Here is a 22458-nt window from a genome sequence, read left to right as displayed (position 1 = left end):
ACCCCGCCTTTCCCCCTTCGCCCTATGAGGGGGGTAGCGGGCGCGGCCTCGCGCCAGGCGGGATCCAATAAGAAGGCAGGGGCGGGGACTGGAGGGTTCTAGCAGGTTCCAGAAGGCTGGTGGGAAAAAGGAAAGGCGGGCGCAGGAAGGAGGAAAGGCTTAACTAGAAGCGGCAGCGGTGGCGCGGGAGACTTGGCCGGCGCCATGGAGAAGGTGGGCGAAGTGGCTGGAGCTTTTTAGTAACCGCAAAGGCTCATGGGAAGGTGGCGGTGCTAGAGGGGGTCTCGGGAAGGGGAGAGAGGGGGAGAAAATGTGGTGTTAGGTGCTGCTGAGATTATTTTTTGCAAGGGATTCTGGGGGGAAAGGGGTTCTGACGGGAGAGGGGGTTTCTTTTTGAAAAGGTGGTCGGGGCAAAGGATCATGGGAAGGACTGGGGGGGTGTTAGGAATGGGAAGGGGGTCTCGGGTAGTTTTTGACGGGATGATTGCGAAGAGGGGGCGGCTATACCTGCAAAGCATTATGGGAAGCCTTCGTGGGTCAGGTCATGAGGGGATATTGAAGGGAGCAAGACTACCTCCTCATAAGGGGCCTTCTGCGGGGGGGGGGGGAGTGGCTGAACTGCGAAGGTCCTGAAGGGATAAAGAAATAAAGGGCTCTGCAAGGCCTCGTGTGAAGATCTGAGATGGGGAAGGGGGTCTGCGGGGGGAAGGCTAGGCTTGTAAGGTCTGAAGTGGGGAAGGTTTATGGGCTCTCTGCCAGACATCATGGAGGGGTTTTCAGCAAATACATACTGTAGTTGATGGGGCTACATCCGAATTAGGGGTCCTGGGGTATCACGGCAGGGCTAGGAGTGTAGGGGGAAGGGGCCATGGCATATGAATTGGAGGGCTGAATGGCAGGGTTTGTGGGGCTGGTGGATTCAGTAGTGTGTGGGGCAGAGGAACTAGATTTCTGTGAGGGATCGCAAGAAGCTTGATTTATTAGTTTCATAAAATGTATATAACCCTTGATTGCAGGGGTCATTGAACCAATAATGTCATTGGAGGATGGGAATTAAGGTCTGTATCATCAAAGAGGTCATGAGAATGATAGACCATTAAAAAGGCGGCTACAGAGTTAGAGCTTGAGGCGAGGCTCCTTGCAGCATGGTTTGCGAGCTCGGTTTTGTAGGAAAAAACTTATATTAATAAGTAATCTGTGATGGTTTGAAGACGGTGCCATACCATACATTCAAAACTTAATGACTTTCTGCAAAGAATTCTGGGAACTGTAGTTTTTCCCTTCACAGAACTACAGTTCACAGCATCTCTAACAAACGATTCCCAGGATTCTTTGGGGGAAGTAATGAGTTTTAAATGTGTATTGGGTGTGCTTTAAATGTATGGTGTGGATCTACTGTGAGTGGACTCTTGAACCATCACAGGTAATTTATGTGCATAAGTTTATTTCTAAAGCCTATCCCTCAAGCTATGCCCCACACCAATGCAGCTAGTACTGCTCCTCAGGTAATCCCCATTTCCCACTCGGCACTGTTCCTCACCACAGTATTCCCCTCCCAAGCTGAAATCCTCACCTTCTTCCTCAGTCCTGGGATGCAGCCCATGAGGGAAGCAGTGTCTTGACAGACATCTTGAATAAGATGTAGCAGCCTGGTGGATTTTGGTAGATAGGGTAGTCTGTTGTGGAGCATGCAATTAAAATAGCACAAATGCCAAAAGCTCTACCTCATTTTGGAAATTTGATATTTAATATTTATGGAAGCTCCACTAGGGGTTGTGATTCCTAAGGCCTGGATTGCGGCAGGAATAATCTTGCAGGAAGATCTGTAGAGTAGCTTTAGGGGCACATGGTGACAGTATTTGTGGAACCGTTGGAACTAGGAAAGGACTGTAGCTTAATAATGTAGCTCTTACTCTGTTGGTACAAGATCCCAGCTGTAATTCCTGGTATCTCTAGGTAGGACTTGGAAGTTGGTATGGTGTAAAGCTGTAGGCCTTCCAGTCTTGTGTATACAGTGCTGAGCTAGATGGACCAAAGTTCTGATCCAGTAAAGACAGCTTCCTATATTTCTAGGTGAATTGTATAGTTTTGGTAGCATGAGCAAGTTGATGGCAGTTTTCTGAGTGAAGTGCTTTAGGTGCGGATGCAGCTCTATAACCCTTGTGAGATGAAGCAAAAAGGTAGGCTGAGCAAGGCTCAGTGGGGCATTGCAGCTTTTAAAAAGCCTGTTTATTTTCCAAAGGAGCCTTCTGAGCCGATCTCAGCCTGCATGTTGCAGCATGTTTGGCACCTGCTAGAAGGAAACTTTTGAGGTAGGAATTGCTGTCACACTTGGGAGTGATGGCCGTGGTCAACAGTAGAGACCCGTTCTTTGTATCCAAAAGCTCCTAGGTTCAGACCCTCACATCTCCCAGTAGGGGCTGGGAATGGCTTTTACCTGGGACCCTGGAGAGGCACTGCTAGACAGTGTAGACAGTCCTGAGTTAGATGGACCAACAACCTGATTCTTCGTAAGGCAGTTCCTGTGACTAGCAACTGTTGCACTAAGGTCTTTCCCAGTCTTCTTAGCAAAGAGTCTTTTAAATTGGAACTACTGTAAACCTAAAGCATTTTGCTTGCAAAGCATGTGGTATACCACTGAGCTATGGTGCCAACTCACTTCCTGACATAGGAGCTGCCTCCCCATTCCAAATTGTTGTGTGTCTTTTGTATGTGAAAATGGGTGTAGGAAGAAAGTAATCTTCAACAAAACAGGCCTCAAGCTTAGCAAGGTGGTGATTCCACACCGTCAAGTGAAAAACAGAGTCCGTTGCGCCGAGTGTTTAGGTGAATCTGCCAAGGTTATACCATGGCAACCTGGCTGCAGTCCACCTGCATCACTTCACAATACTGGCCTCAGCTTTCTTTCTCTCCCCACTGTCCCTCCTAAATGTTTGGTGTGTGGCTGTAGGGTAATATTCTTCTTCTAGAGAAAGTTTACCACCTCCATGCCTTGCCTGCCAATTTGTGCCCTTTCTGCATGTGACATCTTGCTGTGTTTATTGTACAGCTGTGTCTCCCTCTAAGACTGAAAGGGCTCTAAAATCCTTACATGTGTAGCCTGAACGTTTTGTCCCAAATTAATGCAGCTAAGTGGAGATTGTTTTCCCCTTGGCTGTCTGTAATTTCAGCAAGCAACCCCTATCTGAATAGAGCCGTGATTCAGAGGGAGCTGCCTCCAGCTTCCTGTCCCCCTTAGGAGCAGCCTTGGACACAGCAGGGACAACATTCTATTTGCATCAGCAGATGGTGGGCTGCTAATTCATTTGGGCTGCGGATGCTGCAGTTTCAACTCCCTTGGCTACCTGTGGAGGCGGTGACTCATACCTGGGGGCCTGTCCCTCAGGCTCACGTCATTTCTTTCTAGAGGGAAACAGTCGCTGGGAATATCTTGGAGCAGCTTTGGCCAACTTACTCACCTTCAGGTGGGAAAGAAGTGTCTCACATCTGTCACTCGTAAGAAGAAAAGTGCGCCCACTTGTAAGCAATAGAGGGTTCAACACTTTCTGTGTCATATGAAACTGCAAAGAAGTGCAACATATTATTCCCTATAGAGATGCATATTTGAATGCAGTCCTGTGCAACATAAGCCCTGGCAGCGAAATTCAGGCAGGTGGATTGTGGAGCCTTGTAAAATGGAATGCCCAACAACTGACTTCTATCTGGCAGTGATGGTTGAGAATTGGTGTCTTATTGCAGATATTTAGAGTACAAGAAACCTAAACCTGAACCACTTAACAACTGTTGCCACACTATACAGATTTCATTAGCTGAAGTCTGTTTATTTCTTACAGTTGCTATAGTCTGAGGTAGGCAGACTTGGAGGTCTTTTTTAAAAAACAAAACAAAAGCGCATTCCCAAGATCTACCAATGAAAGTCAAGTACAGGCATAGGCAAACTCAGCCCTCCAGATGTTTTAGGACTACAACTCGCACCATCCCTAGCTAACAGGACCAGCGGTCAGGGATGATGGGAATTGTAGTCTCAAAACAGCTGGAGGGCCAGGTTTTCCTATGCCTGGTCAAGTACAAAAGATAGAGTAAGAGTTAAGGAGCAGGGTGCCTCTGAACATATTCCAAGTCTTGGGATTTGTGTTCAGTACTTTCTTAATTTCAGCAACCTAATTTAGGTGGGAAAGTCATTTTTTGTTGCTATTGTTAAGCAGTTGGGAATGGGAAACTCGGCCAGTTAATCATGACCCATTTTCTCCCTGTCCCTGCTTAGTGGCTAAGAGGTTAAGAGACTGAGCTACAAAATGTCGAATTCCTTGGTTCACATCTTGCATCTGCCCTTAACTCACAAGCCACCCTCAGCCCCTCCATCTGCAATTCCCCCCCAACTCTTTATATGCTGCTTTCTGGTTAAAAGGCTGCCAAAGTGGTGAACAGCATATTAAAACAAAATACAGTGGTACCTCAGGTTACAGACGCTTCAGGTTACAGATTCCGCTAACCCAGTACCTCGGGTTAAGAACTTTGCTTCAAGATGAGAACAGAAAATGTGCGGCAGCAGCAGGAGGCCCCATTAGCTAAAGTGGTACCTCAGGTTAAAAACAGTTTCAGGTTAAGAATGGACCTCCAGAACAAATTAAGTTCTTAACCCAAGGTACCACTGTACAAAAATGCCATAAAGCATCAATCAAATGTAAAAAGGCAAAATCACACCATGGGAGTGCAAGAGGCAAGCCATTCCAAAGTCAGGTGCTTTTGCTAACCCTGTATCCCACTCAAGGAGCTGGAAAGCTTGAGAGGAGGGGGATAAGTAATGATGACCTACCTTTTGGCGCTTTTGCTAGGATTGCAACTAGAGATGTAAAAATTGCATTGATGTATTATTACTATAAGTTGTGTGTTTTGCCTTGGTAAGTAGCTGAAAATGGGTGTGCAATAAACTTTCAGAGGCCAGAAACTTACTTTCTCCCCCTCCCCCTCCCCCCAAAAAAACTGAAAAAAGTCTGCTGAAGAGAGGAGGGCCTTTTGCTTGCTGACCATCAAACTCCAATTTTTAGCAAAAATGCCTCAATTCAAGGTTATAGCAACAGTGGGAGTTAGAATCAGGTGTTTACTCATCTGGGATGCTCAGAGTTTGGTAAGAAGTAGTTCACTGGAGCAATAGGTTCTTTTTCTGGGTTACTAGTGCACGGAATCCTCACCAAGCTTTTTACTTCTTTTTTTAATTCCCACCAGGTGAATGAATTGAAAGAGAAGGGTAACAAAGCCCTGAGCTCAGGCAACACAGCAGAAGCTATCAAGCACTACTCGGAGGCCATCAAATTGGATTCTGCCAATCATGTGCTGTACAGCAATCGGTCTGCTGCTTATGCCAAGAAAGGCGAATATCAGAAAGCCCTGGAAGATGCTTGCAAGACAATTGAACTGAAGCCAGAGTGGGGCAAGGTGGGGAACCCCCTTCTAGCCAAGGAGACATGACACAGCTGTGGAGAAATGCCCATTCCATACACCAGGTGTGAGAAACCTTTTGGCTCTTCAGACGTTACTGAATTGTCAACTCCCATCAGCCCCAGCAAGCAAGGCCAAGGGCAATGGGAGTTGTAGTTCAGCAACGTATGGAGGGTGAAGGTTTCCCCATCCTTGCCATATACCATTATTCTGTTTGGTGGACTTGTGATTCCAGAATGAGAGCCCCAAGGCTTTGCCCTCCCTCACTTCACAAGGAACAGGAGAGAAGTGGGCATTAAATGGCTGGCAATGAAGTCACTGCAGTTCAGGCGTGGCATTTTCTTCCAGCTGTGTGTGCGCGCTGGGGAAGCACTGTGTAGCTCAGTGGTAAAGCATGTCCTCTGCATGTAAAAGGTCCAGTCCTCAGCATCTTCAGGCAGGGTTGGGTAAGATTCTCATTTGAATGGAATTTGGGGGAGCCACTATCGGTCAGTGTAGACAATAACAAAAGAAAAAAAATTCATTATTGAAGTTCCTACTACATTTTTATCCTTTTAAGGCACTCGGGGTAGCATAAATTGCTCTCCCCCACCCCTATCCTGAGGTAGGTCAGACTGAGAGATAAGTAACTGGCTTGATGTCACCCAGTGAATTCCATGGCTGAGTAGGGATTTGAACCCAGGTCTAACCTACTGCACCACACTGCAGATACTTGGCCCAAAGTGTGTCATGCACCACTGTTGCATATGCAAGGTCTGCAGGCTAAAGAAGGTTCTTCCTTGCAACTGTTGCATTGGTTTACAACAACTGGTAGTTGGCATAGTCAGTTAGGCAAGTAGCTGCCTTCAAGCATGGGTGAATTAGAGTTTTGTATAGTCCTTCATGTCAGTTTTGGAAAACTGATATATTGGCTGCTCTGCCTTGTCTCATACCGTATTTGCTGACCTGGCTGCTCTTCTTCTCTTCTCAGGGCTATTCCCGAAAGGCAGCTGCCTTGGAATTTCTGAACCGCTTTGAAGAGGCCAAGAAGACATATGCAGAAGGGCTGAAACATGAGCCAGGCAACGCACAGTTGAAGGAAGGGCTGCAAAACATGGAGTCCAGGCATGCAGGTGATGGAAGTCACACCCAGATCTGCTTCCTTCCTTATCTCTTAAGACTTGCCTACATGAACTAGTTCTGTGGCTAATGTGACATGGAAGTTTGAGAAATTATCCCATGACAAAGAATTGGATAAATTGTCCTAGGAAAGGCAGTGTTCCCCATCCTTGCTGCCCTCCAGGTTTTATTGGACTGTAGCTCTCATTAGCCTCCCCATCCTTGCTGCCCTCCAGGTTTTATTGGACTGTAGCTCTCATTAGCCTCCCCATCCTTGCTGCCCTCCAGGTTTTATTGGACTGCAGCTCTCATTAGCCTCCCCATCCTTGCTGCCCTCCAGGTTTTATTGGACTGCAGCTCTCACTGGCCATGCTGGCTGAGGCTGATGGGAGTTGGAGTCCCCTGACATCTAGAGGGCAGCAGATTGGGGAAAGCTGGCGTAAGGGGATCCATGCTGATGAAGCTTCATAACTACTGGACAACTGATTTCAGTAACCTTCCCTGCCTCTACCCTGTACCACAAAGGGAAATGGCTTTGTTACAGGGGTTGTGATGCAGATTTCAATAATAAAATTGAAGAGCATCAAATACACATATAGCTGGATTTGACTGTTGATAAGAGGGCCATGTCGTAATGGCACATGCTTTTCCAGTGAAGTCATGAAGGTTTTCTTGGTGGTTGCTTGTCAGTTGTGAGAGCCCCACTTGACATCTCTCCGGAAACAGATCTGAGTTGGGAGAGCGTAAGCGACACAGCTGAGCTTTGAAGACTGTTGGATCTTAAAATGATTTGATTTAATAAATAATAATAAATTATTTACAGTGGTGCCCCGCAAGACGAATGCCTCGCAAGACGGAAAACCCGCTAGACGAAAGGGTTTTCCGTTTTGGAGGTGCTTCGCAAAACGAATTTCCTATGTGCTTGCTTCGCAAGACGAAAATGTCTTGCGAGTTCCTGCGGGGTTTTTTTCCTTTTCCCCCCCTTTTTCCCAAGCCGCTAAACCGCTTATCAGCTGATCGTTAAGCCGCTTATCAGCTGATCGTTAAGCCGCTTATCAGCTGATCGTTAAGCCGCTTATCAGCTGATCGTTAAGCCGTTTATCAGCTGATCCACTAAGCCCGCTAAGCCGCTAATACTGTAGCACTAATCCGCTAAACCGCTAATGGGCTTGCTTCGCAAGACGAAAAAAACCCGCAAGACGAAGAGACTCGCGGAACGGATTCTTTTCGTCTTGCGAGGCACCACTGTAAACCCCGCCCTCCCCAGCCAGAACCGGGCTCAGGGCGGCTAACACCAATAAAATTACAATAAAACATAATTGGGGTGGGGGGAACAAAAACAAAAAATACCAGTTAATTAAAATACAGGTTAAAATAGAATTTAAAATGTAGCTTTTCAAATGCTCAGCATAAGAGCATAACTACTGTGTACCATTCTGGTGGCTTCGCCTCAAAAAGGATAATGTAGAGTTACAAAAGGACATCCCCAAATAAGGGGATGGAGCAACTCCTCCATGAAGAAAAGTTGTAGTGTTGGGACTTCCTAGTTTAAAGACAAGAGGTGGCATGATAGAAGTTTACCAAATTATGCATGGCATGGAGAAATTGACTAGAGAAAAGTTTTTCTCCCTCAGAACTAGAATTTGTGGAAATCCCTTGAAGCTGAATGTTGGAAGATTCAGGACAGATAATAGAAAGTACTATGTTGTGTGTAGTTAAACTATGGAACGCATTATCATAGGAGGCAGTGATGGTGGGTTTAAAAGTGAATTGGATAAATTCATGGCAGAGAGGGCTATCCAAGGCTTCTAGCCATGATGGCTGGGTTCTGCCTGCACAGTTGGAGACAGTAACATTTCTGAATACCAGTTTCTGGAAACCACAGAAAGGGAGAGAGCTCTTGAGTGACACAGAATTTCTGGAGACCGACAGGTCGGGCATCCATAGCAGTGACCAGAGGAGGAATGACTGCTAGGAGGAGCGCAGAGAAGAAACATCATGGTGCATCTGTAGCACAACCAAACACCCCAATACCCTTTTACTTGACAGAAAATCATGAAACTACAGGTCTTCAGTGCCTGATGCTGTGAGAACACCTGGTGCATTTGCTCCACCAGCTGAACTCACTCAAGATGAAGGAAAGAGGGAGTGCTTCTGTTTCCTTATCAAAGCCTTCTTTAACCTGGTGCCCTCCAGATGTTTTGGACTACAGCTTCCATCAGCCCTAGCCAACACTGTCATGGAGGGCGCCAGGTTGGCAAAGACTTCCCTAGATTGCATGGATAAGATAACTACAGGCTATCTCCAAGACCTGCAGTTGGTGCAGACACCTATTCCAGAAGGAATTTAGATCTTGCAGATAGCTGGGCTTCAGTCTCATTAGTGTGAGTCAGAACTGTAGGACTGGGCTTTCTGTGTTTCCTTAGCTCGGGGACCACAGGTATTCAGCAGCGCTGCTGTTTCCACACAGTCTAGCTGTTGAAAGATGTGAATAATGTGGGCATGTGGCAGCAGGAACCTCACACCTTCCATGACGTAATCTTCCCCCTGGGTTTTCCCAGAGCTTACAGATGGTGGAGGGCAGGGAAGGCCCTGTTGTCAAGAATGCTGCTGTGTGTCACTCAAATCTGATATTGCCTTTCTTCTCTCCCCTGCCCTGGTCATCCTTCAGAAAGGAATCTCATGAACCCTTTCAACTTGCCCAACCTTTATCAGAAGCTGGAGAGTGATCCCCGCACAAGAGGCTTGCTCAGTGATCCGAGCTACAGAGAACTGATCGAGCAGCTCCGCAACAAGCCTTCAGACCTGGGGGCGTAAGTGCCTGGAGTGGGAGTTGGGAATTGTATGCTGTAGGGTTGTCTTTCCGAGTCATGCCCAAGACTCATCAGGCCCAGAATTCTATCTCACAGCTTGCTAAATGTTCCTGGGAGCTCATAAGTGGGGCTTGGTGGTGATTGTCTTATCCTGCTTCTCATCACCAGTATTTTGGCATTCACAGATAACATTGCTTTTGTATGTGTGGATATAATTTAACTATCACAGTTAATAATTTTGTGTACTTGACAGAAGGGCAGTTTGAGGTTGTCATGGCACCTGTACCGCTTGAAGGGAACACCATTAAAAGGAATTCCAGGATATAGGAATTATGCAAGGCAGCTTAAGAAATATTTAAATCACAGTAGTAGAATATAGCAGAAGTAAAAATATAACTGAGGCATTTCAGGTAAGACATAGTGTTCAGCAGAATGTCTTCAACCTGGTATATTAAAAGTCTGCTGGAATGAAAAATTATTGAGAGCCAGTATGGATGGTGTTGTAGTTCGAATGAGAGAGCTAGATCCAGGAGCACCTCTAAATTTCTAACTAAGGGTTCATATTTACTTTTTTAATGTGCTTGAAGTCCGGCAGCAACCAGGAAAAAAAACCTGCTTCGTGCATAGTATCGGAAATTGAGTTAATGTGGGTGGCGTTCAGCACAAGGATCTTCAGTTTCATAGGAAGTTTGTAGCAAAAACCTCAAAGAGCCTTAAACAGGGTGTCTTTTAAGACAGTCTTTCATAAAATTGATGGACTTGGTCCGTTTCAGAAAAATCACAGAAACATAGCTGCCCCTCAAAGCTGCTGGAGTATTCAATAGCCTTACCGTTAGAAAATGGAGTCTGACACTGACTTGCGCAGAACTAGATCCTGGGGGCTACATCCACCTATACCTTATTCAGAGTAGTCTAATTAAAATCAATGGACCTGCATCAGTCATTGATTTCAGTGGGTCTGTTCTGAGCCAGACAAACATTGGTTGCAACCTCGGGTCTCAAGCACTTAGTCCACCAAGCTGCATTTCTTCATGACCCATTTTGTGGCCTGCCTTCGTGACAGGAAACTAAAGGACCCGCGGGTGATGACAACCCTTGGGGTGCTACTTGGAGTTGACTTGGCCAGTGCAGATGATGAGGACGAAGCGATGTCTCCACCCCCTCCGCCACCCCCCAAGAAGGAGCCCAAGCCAGAACCCATGGAGGAAGATCTGCCGGAGAATAAGAAGCAGGTACTGGCTGGCCCAGGAGACTTGGCTGCAACAGTAGAGTGCTCAGTCTCAGCACTATGTACCTTATTCAGAAGATATATTGACTGGCTACCTTTTCTTAAAAGCTTTTTTATAGCTGTCATCTTATCACAGGTCTTATTAAACATACCATACAAAATACCAAGGGTACATAAAATCAAAATTAATACACAGTAATCAAAAACTCGTACTTAAGGGAGTGGGTGGCGCTGCGGTCTAAACCACTGAGCCTCTTGGGCTTGCCGATCACCACAACAGGGTGAGCTGCTGTTGCTCGGTCCCTGCTCTTGCCAGCCTAGCAGTTTGAAAGCACTCCAGTGCAAATAGATAAATAGGTACTGCTGCAGTGGGAAGGTAAACGGCGTTTCTATACGCTCTGGTTTCCGTCACTGTGTTCCGTTGCGCCAGAAGCACTTTAGTCATGCTGGCCAATGACCCAGAAAGCTGGCTGTGGACAAATGCCGGTTCCCTTGGCCTGAAAGTGAGATGAGCACAGCAACCCTATAGTTTGACTGGACTTAACCGTCCAGGGGTCCTTTACCTTTTTTTTACCTTTACTCTTATATCTTACAGATTAGGTCTAACATGACCCAGTGAAATTAATCAACATGGCAAATTTAGGTCCATGAACTTCAGTGGGTCTACTTTGAGTATAACTTGGTTCAAAAGAACCCTATGCTGTTTTGGTGAACTGCCCAGAATGTCAGCCACTGGATGGAATGGGAATGTAATTGATAAATAATGGTACTAAAATACATCAGAAATCCATTATCAGAAAAATGTGGCAGTATCAAAATATCCTCATTAAAGGAATGCTGCAGCTTTCACCAGGCCCACAAAATATATTGATGTCTGTAAGAAGCAGATCTGTTATGGGGGGTATTCCACAGCTGGGATGCCAGAACCATAAAGCTCTCTGGTAGCTGCACACCTAACACCTGAAGTTGGGGTGAGGGGTGTGGTTTTTCAGGGTCTCAACTGATCTCAAACACTGGGCAGGTTCAAATGGCCATCCTTGAAATACACTTACACGTAAGAAATGCTGTCTCTGGCAAGGTGGAGATTTTTTGGCTGAATTATGTCTTGCCATTCTGCAATACCAGTTATTAAGTTGAGTGTCTGTTGCCTTTCAGGCTCTTAAGGAAAAAGAACTGGGGAATGAGGCTTATAAGAAGAAAGATTTTGAGGTAGCCCTGAAGCATTATGACAAGGCAAAGGAGCTGGATCCAACCAATATGACATACATCACGAACCAAGCAGGTGAGATTGTGGGGCATCATTCTTCCCATCCCAGGCAGAGCTGAGGTGCATGAACAGCCTCATGGTAGGTTTAAAATGGCAAAAAACAAAGTTTAGCGTGGGCTGGAGTTGAACCAGGTCAGTAAGGTTCCTTTAAACCGGGGGTGGGAACCCTGTGTCCCCCCATATGTTTGGTCATTGTCGTGCACTGGTCCATTCCTGGGTACTAACAGAGAAAGCAGTGAGGCTGGAGTTAAGGCTGGTTGAAGGTTGTGGGACCATGGATAGCTCGGAATGAGCAACTTGCTCTGACAAAGATTAGGAGCGAAATGTTGAAGAGATGGTTTGCTCTTGCCAGAGGCCTGAACTGATAGCTTGAAAGCAGGCCAAGCGCCGCATAAATTTTATTTTCATAATAAATAAAACTAGACGGAAACTATGGATTTCCCAGCCAGAGGTCTTCGTTTGTAGCTCACCCAGTCTTGGGAAATCAGGGGTTCACGACTGTGTCTTTCCCCTTCCTTTTCCTGTAGCGGTGTATTTTGAGAAGGGGGACTACAACAAGTGCCGGGAACTGTGTGAGCAGGCCATTGAAGTGGGACGCGAGAACCGGGAGGATTACCGGCAGATTGCCAAGTGAGTGGCATTCACATTTTTTGCTCTGCCCACTTTCCCCTCTGGCTCCACCCACCACTGAGCCATGTGGTAGAGCATTTGATTTTTTAAAAACGTGGTTGCTTAATTTAAGATGTTGAGCTAATGCAGGGGTGAGAGATGTGGAGAACCTGTGACCCTCTAGAAGTTGTTGGACTCCGACTTGTTTCAGCCCCAGGCGGTGTGACCGCAGGTTAGGGATGATGGCAATTGTGGTCTAAGAGTATCTGGAGGGCAACAGGTCTCCCACCCCTGAACTAATGAGACCTGACTGCTGACTGAATAAAGCTTTATGCATGAGCTGAATGGAAACTTGAGTTATGACGGCTTGAAATGTACTCTATTGCATGGTGCTGTGTGACCTAGATTCTGCTGGGCTATAAAATCACTAGCCTGCCTAACACAAATGTAAGAAGATGGCTGGACTAGATAGACGTTTGGCCTGACCCAGCAGGAGCCTGTTTTCCACAATGGCCAACCAGAAGGCCCCCAAGCAGAGCGGAGTGCAATAGCCCTCTCAGCCACTGGTAGCCCTTGATAGCTTAATTCCTTCCTTGAATTTGTCTCATCCCCTTTCAAAGGCATCCAAGTTGGCAGCGCTCACCACATCTTGTCATAGCCAAACTCCATCATTTAACGTATGTGAAGACATGATGAGGGATAGCTCAGTGGTAGAGCATGAGACTCTTAATATCAGGGTCATGGGTTTGAGCCCCATGTTAAGCAGAAGAGTTCTGCATTGCTCTGAAATTCTATGATTCTAAGACGTACTTCTTTTTGCCTATGCTGAATCTTCTTCCAATAACCCTCACTGGATAATCCACCCTGGGTCTTTAGTATTATGAGAGGGAGAACACTTTCTATCTACTTCTTCCACATAGTGCAGAATTTTATACACCTGATCCATTTTGGTTGCTTTCTTTCTTTTCTCTTTTCTTTTCTTTTCTTCCTTTCTCTTTTCTTTTTTGTGTTTACAGTATCCTTCTTAAGAAGCAGTAGCAAGAACTGTACACAGTATTCCAAATGTGCTCGCAACATAGATGTATATAAAGATTATTTCTCCTAGCATCCCTTAGCATGGGATTTGTCTTTGTCCTGCATGCCCCTGCCCTTCCCCTGCAACAAAGCCTCCTGGGAATCATGGGTCAGGGTTCTTCACCTATTGGATGCTTTCCAGCAGCTCATTCCATGGCCTGTTCTCTTGAATATAGAGCTTATGCCCGGATTGGCAATTCCTACTTCAAGGAGGAAAAGTACAAGGAAGCCATTCAGTTTTACAACAAGTCTCTGGCTGAACACCGGACTCCGGATGTACTGAAAAAGTGTCAACAGGCAAGTGGTTTGTTTGCAAGAGCTTTGCTATAGCTCGGGGTTGGTAAACCTCTCCCACTCCTGATGTGGCTGGCCTACAAATCCCATTACCCCTGACCAACCCCTGCTGGCTGGGGTTGATGAGAGTTGGGAGTCCAGCAGCATCCACCCTCCTCACCCCCTAGATACTCCAGCCGAACCTGCAAACTCTGGCTCCCCCATGCAGTTCTGGCCCTCCCGTTTTTCCCAGCCATGCATTGGTCTGTCTTGTTCAGAAATTGTCTACTCTGATTGGCAGCAGCTCTCCCCAGTGTCTTGAGCGCAGAGAGGGGTCTCTCCCATCTCCTGCTATCTGCTCCTTTTTGACTGAAGATGCTGTGGCACCACGTTTGACGTTTAGGAAGTTGCCTTCTATCGGTTTTGACTATTTGTTCAGCTGGCTCAGTGTTTACTGTGACACTGGCTCGCCAGGCACATATCTGGCGTGTCACCTCCTAGCTGTCCTTTTAAACGGATATGCCAGGGATTGAACCTAGGACCAGCAACACGCACAGCATGTCTTCTACAACCAAACTGCGACCCCTCTCTGTAGTCTCTGCTGGTGCTTCCTTATGCTAAAATCAGGTGGCTTGGTCCATCTAGTTCAGTATTGTCAACGCCAGTGATTCCCAAACTTTTTATCCCACTATCCATTTGAAAACTGCTAATAGCTTTGGTGGGCTGTGCAATGCTTTCTTTGCCTGTTGCAATGTGTTGTGCTAAATGCTGTTTGATTTTTAATTGTCTTTTTATAACTTTTTTGCAGTATTTTACTGTATTACAGTTTGAATTTCATAGAATTCAAATTGTAATACAATAAAATACAATGTAAGAATCAAAAGTAGCAATTTTTTTTTACAATAATCAATATGAATACCGTACTTAATGCAGTGAATGTGCTGCCTCCCATCTTCAAAATTGAACCCATAGACATGCTGTGGACTACCTGACTGGAGCTTGTGGGCCACTGGTGGTCCACAGACCAGCATTTGGGAACCCTTGGTCTACCCTGACTGACCTATTAATTTCAGTGGTTCTACTTTGAATATAACATAATTGGCTATGACCCTGGGTGTTAACACTGGCTATTCATTCACATCCAGGGTGATTGTGACCATTTTAAAGCCCTATGTGGCTTCAGTGCCAGTTCCTTAGGAACACATTCTCCTTTACTTCTTTGAGATTTGATGAGGAGGCTCTTCCGCACATCCCCTGAACTATGGCCATATCAAGATTGATGTGGCTGAATTACTGAAGTCTCTCAGGAGACTCATTTGCCCCTGCCCCCTTTATATGCAGTCCTCTGACTAGTCAAAAGTTGTTTCATTTAGTTAGGTGGTGTGTAAGCTGCCATGATAATATGGTGTGCTGTTGCTTACAGTTCGGTTGGCTATCAGTCTTCTTAGGTTAGGGTTGCTGGGGAAGGATAGGGACCCTCTCTCCAAATTTTCCAATAGCACTGACACCTTGAATCCACGCAATAAGACTTAGCTGCTCCATAAATCTGCTGCCTCAGATCTGACAGGACTGTTCAAGCTCACTTTCTGTTTCAGGCTGAGAAAATCTTGAAAGAGCAAGAAAGAGTCGCCTATATAAATCCTGATCTTGCTCTGGAAGAGAAAAACAAAGGCAATGAGTGTTTTCAGAAAGGTAAGGGATTGTGCTTGCAAGTCCATTGTTGTTCCGTGTACTGAGAGGTAGCCACTGCAAAAAGCAGGGGGCTCCTTGTTTTTTGCAGGAGAAATAGGCCCAGATGCCTAACTATCCTGTCCATAGTGACATGAGTTTCTGTAAGGGCATGTGTTGAACTGAGAGTATATTAAGCCATGTAACTAATGTGTTTTGCTTGTCACTGTATAAAATTTATTTCATATAATGTACAGGTATAACAATCAATAAAAACAGCTATAAAAGCAAGTAATACCGTTCCAGTTAGAATGGTATAAAATTCAACAAAAGTCTTACTTTGGTGAACCAGACCTCCCTTCGTAGTTGATGTTTTGGTAAAGAATGTGCAGACTTTGTAAGATCCCCAAGTCACATCTGGCCATAAACTCACAAAGTGGGTTTAGATAAGCCTCCTTTCTCCCAACACTGCCCCCTCTCCAATCTACAATATGGGGTTGATAATGCTAACCTACCTTAACATGGTTATTGACACAAGAAAAGCCTTGCTGCATCTAGTCCTGCACCCTGCTTCCCCACAGTAGCTAACCCATTGCCTCCAGGAAGCAGAGATGGAAAGCAGCATCCCTTCCTAGCTATAGAAGTGAACAGGAGCAATCAATCAGGACCTCTATTCCATTCCTTGCCCCACCTGCCTTTCCATTTTGGTTCCCCAGCCGTTCAGAATTCCATGGTATGGCCAGTCTTTATTAGGCTTCCTTTGGGGATTTTCCTTCTTTAGGTTATAGTTAACATTATTATCAATACAAACATTTAGAATGTTTTGCTCTTCTGCAAACTTGTTGGTTTTGCCAAGCCTGCCAATAGCTCCCTCTTTTCCGTGGGTGGTGCTATTTTTTGGCTAGGCATGAAATTGCACACACAGCCTAAACATTGGAAATGGAGGGAATGTCAACTGTCTCTCAGCATGGAGTTCACACTTAGCTGTGCCTAATCAGTCCTTCGTAAGGATTATTGAAATAACGTGTGGAGAATTTGGATCTTTCAAAAAACCTCTATATGAGCTAATGATTCTTCTTCCCTCGCAGGGGACTATCCACAAGCAATGAAACACTACACAGAAGCCATCAAACGCAACCCCAACGATGCCAAACTGTACAGCAACAGAGCTGCCTGTTACACCAAATTGCTGGAGTTCCAGTTAGCAGTAAAGGTCAGGATCCTAGGCCAGTGTTGTGCAAATTCTGTTCTGGGGAGAAAGGGCTCTTACCAGAAGCTCATTGGGTTCCTCAGTGTTAGATTAGTTTTGGTGGGCACACTTCCTGGAAAGGGGCTTTTCTGCCTGTATCTTCCTTCCTCTGCCAAATATAGGGGACTGTTGGTTGTGTCTCACAACACACTCCCATTGCACAGCACATGTGCCCCTTTAAATTTCACCCCAAATCCTCTACAAGGCTGGGAGCTCTGTGGCAGACAATTCAACGCAGAAGTTAAGAGAAACTTTAGGTCTAGGCATAGGAGGCTGCCTTGGTATGGAGCCAAACCATTAGTCCATCATGCTTACTATTGTCTTCACCAGAAGTGGGGGACTGAATTCAGTCAGTGAGCCAGACTCTTACCTACCACAGGCCAACTTTTGTCAGGTGGGCAGGTCACCAATGGTAAGGCTATTTCCATGCAGCAACAGCCATAGCTGGTGGACCAGCTGAAACTGGCAAGAATCACTCCTAGCTGCTGGGGTCATCTGGCCATGGAAGAAACCACATTGTTGGTGTCCAGCTTCTTTTCTCTTTGCAGTGAGCTCTTTTATAAGGAGGACCTTTGCAATCTGAAGTTCAGACCCAAATTTGCCACCTCATCTGCCACTTATGTGAACTAGGCTTAGGAGCAGGGATAGGGAACCTCTGGTCCCCCAGATGGTCATGGACTAGAACTTTCATCATCCCTGACCATTCACCCTGTGACTTATAGGAGTTTGAATCCAGCAATTCTTGGAAGGCCGCAGGTTCCCTATCGCTGCTTTGCAAGCAACTGCTTGAAATAAGCTCAGGTGTCTTGGCACAAGGCCTAGCTAGCGTTGTGCCTGTAATCTACCCACAAACAGCGGTAGGTGGTTCAGGATAATCCATGTGGTTTTGGTAGCTTTATAGTCCTTTCCAGGGAGGTGTTCTGAAGGTGATCTCTGATTCTTTGGTACCACTAGCCTGCTGGAATTGAAGGTAATCCCACACTTAGGCAGACTAATTAGGCCCCCAGTGTGGTTCCATGGTTAGGAACGGTAGAGATGGATTGTTCTTACCTCCATCCCATCTGCCCACCTTCCCATTCCCAAACTTGGCAGTCTGATAGCAGAGGCATAAGCATCCGGGGGTGCAAATGGAGAGAAGGCTTTTCTGACTGGGAATGGCTGGAGAAGGAACAGATGAGCCTTGCGCTCATTCCTGAAAAATTGATTTTTAAAGCAGCTTCTCTTCCTTCCACAGGACTGTGAAGAATGTATCTGCCTGGAACCCACATTCAGTAAGTACATGAATATGTCAATTGGAAGGAAGTGATTTGGGAAGGTTAAAGGCAAGAACAGGTTGTCAGGCAAGGGCTTGGGGTTATGCAGCTTAAGGGATGGTTGGAGAGTTGGTTTAGGTTTAGCAGCCAGTTATCTGCAAAATCCCACTGTGATGGGGGGTGCACCTTGTTTCAAGATAACCCCAGGCAGTATCTGGGCTGAGAGGGGCAAGAGCACTTAATTGGGACAAGGTGCTTGAATAAACTTAAGGGGGTGGGGTGACTCAAACAGAGATATATGAAGGAATAGGATAAAAGATGCAAATAAGTTCAAAAGTTTGATGACTTTTGCTCTTGGCTTGCAGTCAAAGGCTACACACGCAAGGCAGCAGCACTGGAAGCAATGAAAGATTATACCAAAGCCATGGATGTCTACCAGAAAGCCCTTGAGCTGGACTCCAACTGCAAGGTGAGCACTTGCTGGATATACAGCTGTGGCAGAGAAATGGGAAAGAGCTTCCCTTAAACGCAGGTAATAGCAAGTGGGAAGGAATTAAAACTGACCTCGTCATGGTCATGAAGGAAGGGCCTTTCCAGTGAAGTCCAGCCTTCAAGGGGGGGGGTGGTATCAGTTCTCCTGGAAATAGGGTGTTTCTGAACTTTCAGCAAATTGGCTTCTTTCCTCCTACCTGTACACACTTCATCTGTCCCATCTGTTTTTGCTAAGAACGTAACAGGCCTTCTAGGACACAGCAAAGATTCATGTGGCCCAGCTTCTTGCTTCCTACAGGGGCCAACCAGATGTTCTTGGAGATCCACAAGCAGGGCACACGCTGTTTCTCCCCCCCCCCCCAAAAAAAAAAGTGGTATTCAGAGATACAGTGCCTTGGAACATGAAGTTTCCATTTAGCCATTGTTGCTAATAGCTGTTAATTGGCCTCCCTGATTTTTAAAAATCCTATTTTAAGACAAGGGCTATCACCACATCAGGTGGCAGTGAATCCCACAAATTAATAATGCATTCTATGAAGTATGTTCTTGTATCCTAAATCTACTTTCCATCAATCTCATTGGGTGAGTCAGAAATGTCCAGGTATAATTTGGGGGTGGAGGGGATTCTATTTTTGCCTCCCCCAACCTGGTGCCCCTCAGCTGGTGCTGAACTCCCATCATCCCCAGCCAGCGTGGTCCCAGTGGTAAAGGCATGAAGGGAGTTGTGGTCCAGCAGCCTCTAGGGGGCACCAGGAAGGTTGTTGCAATCGTTACGCAGAATGTATCTTTACAATTTTCACGGCCCACAAGGGGGTAGTGGTGAATAACTTTCCCTCCATCACGCCTTGAAGCCATGTAGCCAAAAACAATGCAGAGAAATAAGAATTTTGCTAGTGTGAAGATATTCAAGGGAGGAGGGCGGGGAAACACCCATCTTGATGTGCCCTCATGGTCCTGCCTATTTCCTACAGGAAGCTACAGAGGGCTACCAGCGATGCCTCATGTCCCAGTACAACCGCAATGACAACCCTGAGGATGTGAAGCGCCGTGCCATGGCCGACCCAGAGGTGCAGCAGATCATGAGTGACCCGGCCATGAGGCTGATCCTTGAACAGATGCAGAAAGACCCACAAGCCCTAAGCGAGTAAGTGAGGGCAGGGAGAAAGCACCAGTGTGGACGGTAGTGTGATGGCTCTTAACATAGCCTGTGTGGTGGCTCAGATGATGTGCTGGTCCACCTCATGTTGTCTTCACAGGCAGTGAAGTTCTAGTTTATAAGTGGAATGTTTGACGTTGAAGGCCACTAAAGACACAGAGCACTTAGCAGTCTAGCAATAAGCACAGATCAGCATGTAGGCCAATTGTTTTGCATTTCTTCTGATTTTGCATGCTTCTGTTCTGGATTCAGTTGAGAACTTCTTAAACGTTCAGAAATGTTAAAAGTTTCTGAGATTTGGAGTGTGGTGCCATGAGAGACATGAGAAGTAGAGACGTTGAGAGAGATGTGCAAGACAGTGTCTTGCTGGGGTGGTTGACCTTTGACCCTCCAGATGCTGCTGAACAAAAAACTCCCATCATCCCCAGCCATTGGCCATGCTGGCCAGATGCTCATGGGACTTTTGTAGTTCAGCAGTTATCTGCAGGGCAACAAGTTAACCAACAATGTGTCAGATTAGATCCTGGATTCAAATCCCCGTGTATCCATGAAACTTGCTGTGTCACTCAGGGTCAGTCACTGTCTAACTCACAGGGAGACACTGGGGATAAAATGGGGAGGGGAAATCTATGTACACCACTTTGAGGTCCTTTGGCATTGCGGGGCGGGGGGGGGGGAGTTGAGATATAAACGTAATACCCGTATATACTCCAGTATAAGCCAACCCGAATATAAGCCGAGGCACCTAATTCTACCACAAAAAACTGGGAAAACTTATTGACTCGCGTATAAGCCGGTTTACCACACCACAAACCTGGGTGCTTTCGGGCTGCTTGTTCTTCCGCTGCCACCAGCAGCAAAGGCGGAGGAGGGGGAAGGAGCAGCCCGAAAGGACCCTCACTTGAGTATAAGCCAAGGGGGGCTTTTTCAGCATAAAAAATGATGTGGAGGTAAGCTTTGAAGAACGCATCCATAAAGACTAGACCAAGGTTTCCTAAACTTGGGACTCCAGTTTATTTGGGACTACAACTCCCATCATCCCTAGCTAGCAGGACCAGTGGTGAGGGATGATGGGAATTGTAGTCCAAAAACAGCTGGAGACCCAAGTTTGTGAAACACTGGACTGGACGTGTGTGTTGGCTTTGACAGTGCAGTGCCCACTTGCACCTTGCTGCCCTGTGGCCTCTGAAACCCTCTGGTCAGTTGCTTGCAGTGAAACCTTGCCTTGATGCTGATAAAAGGATCCCACTATGGCAGGGAGAGGGAGCCAGGTGTGGCAGGACTATAGCTCCCGTCGCTCCTGACATTTGGCCATGCTGGCTGGGGCTGATGGGAGTTGAAGTCCAGCAACACCTGGAGGGCTGCCAGTTTCTCCCATCCCATGGTTCAGCCTCACGGTGGGGGCAAAGGTCCTGACTTGACACAACTCTCCTCTTTTCCTTTCCCACAGACACTTGAAGAATCCCGTCATTGCTCAGAAAATCCAGAAGCTCATGGATGTTGGTTTGATCGCAATTCGGTGATGATTTTGACTCTGCGCCCTCCCTCCTTCCCCTGTTGAAAAGGGCAGCTGGGACTTCTGGATGCTGGCAACGCAGTCCAAGGGCGCCCCCACCCCCTCTGTCAGAGGCAGAGACTTGTACAGTTGAGCGGTGTGTTAGTCTCTCTCGCACATATACATGCGTGTGTGCTCACATCAAGCACCCTGCCAGCACAGGGCGTGGCCTCTCAGTCATTGTGGCCCCATCGCTCTGCCACTCAGCAGTTATTCCCATTTGTGAGCTGCTCTCTTCTTTCCCTCCCCGCTCCCCCTCCCAAGTTTTTAATTATCTTTGCCGATGGCTGTGGCGTGGAGAAAGCGCATCACTTGTTCATTTGTCTGGTTTCTTTTGGCTGTGAGGCTGCATTTTTTTTGTCGTCTGCTGCACATCCAATAAAAAAGCAAAGTTAGTGGCCTTGGCTTCCCGAGTCGCCTCCGTTCATGTCAAGGTTCTGGTCTGAGCATGTGCATGCTGGCACTCTCACCCGTAGCAGGCAATCAAAGGTGGCTTCTGCAGTCATGTCTGCACGAGGCCTTTGGCTTTTCCAAGCATAGATGGTCTCTGGTAACGTGATTTCTTCAATACCTTCCTGTGGACATCTTGATTCTTCTTCAAACCAGATCACTAACTTGATCTCGTCTAGGGTTCTGTTCTCACAATGGCCAGCCAGTTGTTCCAATGCGCAGCCCGACTGCAGGACCCAAGTATGTCATCAACTCTCCCCATTTGCAGTTTCTAGCAACTGGCATTCAGAGGCATGCTGCCTCCAGCAGTAGAGGAAGAATATAGCCATTGTGGCTAGTAGCCATCAGTCCCACTTCCCTCTGTGAATTTGTCTAACCCTTGTTTTAAACACCCCCCCAAGTTGGTGGCCATAACTGCCTCTTGTGGGAGCAAACAAACATTCCTAGCGATTGTCCACGCTGGCTGGGACTAATTGGAGTGGGAAGGCTAACAATGGCAGACCACGGGCTCCCCATCTCTGAACTAGACTAATAGCAGTTAGGTCTGTGCGTACTCGGCGTAAAGTCCATAGGCTGTTTTATTGCAAGCTTATTCTCCAAACTTGACCAAAACAATACCATCCACACACAGTGCTTTTTTTCTGGGGGTACGCATACCCCTAAACATTTTGTGAATCTTTGTACTTTTGTCCATTTACTGTATTTATTTTTCCTGATTTGAACTATAAAATGGTGGTTTTCTTGAGTCAAAATGAGAGTACCCCAAAACATTTTTTTAGAAAAAAAGTACTGTCCACACACGAAGGGGAGGCAGGCTTGGGAAATGCATGTTTG

The 22458-nt window shown here is 46.5% G+C and overlaps 1 protein-coding gene across 1 annotated transcript; it reads left to right on the top strand.

Annotated features, from left to right (window-relative positions):
- The first annotated feature begins 61 nt into the window (after positions 1–61).
- Positions 62–21579, top strand: STIP1 (stress induced phosphoprotein 1). Its single transcript, XM_080985720.1, has 14 exons — positions 62–213; positions 5227–5436; positions 6410–6551; positions 9209–9350; positions 10414–10582; positions 11734–11860; positions 12373–12475; positions 13705–13825; positions 15397–15493; positions 16558–16682; positions 17953–17989; positions 18337–18440; positions 19435–19607; positions 21070–21579. The coding sequence occupies exons 1-14, from the start codon at positions 205–207 to the stop codon at positions 21140–21142; spliced, it is 1632 nt and encodes a 543-aa protein (XP_080841846.1). The 5' UTR covers positions 62–204; the 3' UTR covers positions 21143–21579.
- The last annotated feature ends 879 nt before the right edge of the window (positions 21580–22458 follow it).

Source organism: Podarcis pityusensis (genome assembly GCF_964106645.2).
Source record: "Podarcis pityusensis genome assembly, chromosome: 16".
NCBI lineage: Eukaryota > Metazoa > Chordata > Lepidosauria > Squamata > Lacertidae > Podarcis > Podarcis pityusensis.
This window is presented reverse-complemented; position numbering and strand designations above follow the sequence as displayed.